The sequence below is a fragment of the Triticum aestivum genome, unplaced genomic scaffold (assembly GCF_018294505.1).
Source record: "Triticum aestivum cultivar Chinese Spring unplaced genomic scaffold, IWGSC CS RefSeq v2.1 scaffold152553, whole genome shotgun sequence".
Taxonomy (NCBI): Eukaryota; Viridiplantae; Streptophyta; class Magnoliopsida; order Poales; family Poaceae; genus Triticum; species Triticum aestivum.
The window spans coordinates 928-3,394 of record NW_025241208.1 but is presented as its reverse complement, the minus strand read 5'-3'; the positions used below and the strand labels follow the sequence as shown (position 1 = coordinate 3,394).

The 2,467-nt window shown below is 43.9% G+C and overlaps 1 protein-coding gene across 1 annotated transcript; it reads left to right on the top strand.

Annotated features, from left to right (window-relative positions):
- Nucleotides 1-192: 192 nt before the first annotated feature.
- LOC123176839 (disease resistance protein Pik-2-like) lies at nucleotides 193-1,878 on the top strand. Its single transcript, XM_044590871.1, has 4 exons — nucleotides 193-385; nucleotides 494-602; nucleotides 712-777; nucleotides 889-1,878. Exon 4 carries the CDS (start codon nucleotides 1,042-1,044, stop codon nucleotides 1,744-1,746), a length of 705 nt encoding a protein of 234 aa, XP_044446806.1. The 5' UTR covers nucleotides 193-385; nucleotides 494-602; nucleotides 712-777; nucleotides 889-1,041; the 3' UTR covers nucleotides 1,747-1,878.
- The last annotated feature ends 589 nt before the right edge of the window (nucleotides 1,879-2,467 follow it).

Genomic DNA, 2,467 nt, shown 5'->3' with positions numbered 1-2,467 from the left:
TAAGAAATAAAACATTTTAAAAACTGAAAATCCAAAAAGATTCCTGCATGCATGCATGCGATGACGTGGCAATCTGTTTATATTAGAGACGTGTGATGCGTCTCCCTTTCTGCCACACGTGTGGCAGTTAGCGCGACCCTTATCATAATGGTACGAGTATTCAAAGAGGGTGCTAGAGTAGAGTAGTAATTTGCTCTCTTCATTGGCTGTCGTGTTGGTTTTCCTCTGGTCATCGTCTCCACTGAGCACTCCCTTCCTCTCCTCTCAGTGCTCTCCTCCATTGCGCTCCCTCGACTAAGATCGATTCACCCTTGTTGCTGATCTCATCCAGCCTCCTCTGTCCTCGCCCCTGCCAGCTGACTGCCACAGACCGTTGACATTTTGGGTATGTTTCCTGTTGATTTCTTTCCTGCTAAAGTAGCAATGCTTCGATCTAAAAAGTGATTAGTTCTCCTGCTTGCGGTTCTGACCGATTTGTGTTGATTGAATCCAGATTGGGATAGTGGGGCTCTGTATCTATATAGTACAGAGTACTACTGTATTCCAAGCAATTTCCTCTGCTCCTCGTCTCCGCTTCCTCTCAGTCTCCTCCATTGCTTGGGGTATTTTTCTTGTCGATTTGTTTTCCGGTGAAATAGCAATGCTTGGATCTAAAAAGTTATTACTTTTCCTGCTTGATGAGTCTCATCGATTTGCGTTGGTTGAATCCAGGGTGGCAGTTTCCAGTCATTATTCAGAGCACCATACATCCAAGGCACTGACCCGGCTAGCGGCCTGGTAAAATTTTCCCTCCCATCTTTCTTGCTATTCTGCTCTACTGAAATTTTTTCACATCCACGGGTTCTTATTATTAATCTGCTGATTAAAAGTTCTTAATTATTCTTCCAGATCTAATTTGACAGCTCAGTTCTCGAGCTCGTTAAAGGTTTCACACAATTTCATTCAAGGCTTCACACAATTTGGATTGCACTACAGCTCCCCTTATTCATCGATTCAAAGGTTTCCAGCCGGTTGATCCTGGTTGCTCGTCCTCCTGCTCTCATGAATATTGTCACGGGGGCCATGGGCAGCCTGATCCCCAAGCTGGGCGAGCTGCTCGTGGAGGAGTACAAGCTGCACAAGCGCGTCAGGAAAGATGTCGAGTTCCTCATGAAGGAGCTTGAGAGCATGCACGCTGCCCTCGTCAAGGTTGGCGAGGTGCCGCGGGACCAGCTCGACAGGCAAGTCAAGCTCTGGGCTGACGAGGTCAGAGAGCTCTCCTACAACATGGAGGATGTCGTGGACAAGTTCCTCGTACGAGTTGACGGCGACGGCATTCAGCAGCCTCATGACAACTCCGGCAGATTCAAGGAGCTCAAGAACAAGATGGTCGGCTTGTTCAAGAAAGGCAAGAATCACCATAGCATAGCTGACGCGATCAAGGAAATCAAGGAGCAACTCCAGGAGGTGGCCGCTAGGCGTGAGAGGAACAAGGTAGTTGCTCCTAATCCTACGGAATCAATTGCTATCGATCCTTGTCTTCGAGCTTTGTATGCAGAAGCGACAGAGCTAGTTGGCATATATGGGAAGAGGGATCAGGAGCTCATGAGGTTGCTCTCCATGGAGGGAGATGATGCCTCTAACAAGAGACTGAAGAAGGTCTCCATTGTTGGATTTGGAGGGTTGGGCAAGACCACTCTTGCTAGAGCAGTATACGAGAAGATTAAAGGTGATTTCGAATGTCGGGCATTTGTTCCTGTCGGATAGAACCCTGACATAAACAAGGTTTTAAGGGATATCCTCATTGACCTCGGCAGCCCTCACTCAGATTTTGCGATACTGGATGCCAATCAGCTTATTAAAAAGCTTCATGAATTCCTAGAGAACAAAAGGTATGCATCAGTTACAGCAAAAATTTAGACTAAGGTGCTAAATTTCATGCATGTATAAGTATATATATGTTTGATTCTTCCCTCCTTTATCAAAATAGTTCGCAAGTAATTGTTGTCTCATGTGTTACGGTGGCTGAACTTATTGGCACCGCTCCAAGAAATCCATCTAAACATTTTACATTTCACCAAAGTGAGTGTAATGACAACTGTAGCAAACAATACACCAAAAGGAAAGGAAGGAAAGAGGAAGGCAAATGTTACAAAAATTCAAATCAAACTTATTTATATCTTTCTCCTTACCAACTCAGTTTTAAAACACATATTTTAAAGGTGACAATGAGCGCTAAAGGCTACCCTCGAAAATTCATAAAATATTGTAATATTTGATTGATGACCAAATTAGAAGTTAAATTGTCTCTTCATTATCACATTATATTCCCATGCATACCTTTGTATGGAACTTACTGAGCAAAATATAGGCGAAAGGATAATACCACACAATTTGACTCTCCAAGAGGTTCATTAGCTGTCATATATTAAATTGGTGGGTCAATCTGTACCTGGGTCTTTTTGATATATCTACCTGACCATTTGAA

Coding starts and splice junctions, on each gene's coding strand:
- LOC123176839 (XM_044590871.1), top strand. CDS start 1,042: ATGAATATTGTCACGGGGGCCATGGGCAGCCTGATCCCCAAGCTGGGC.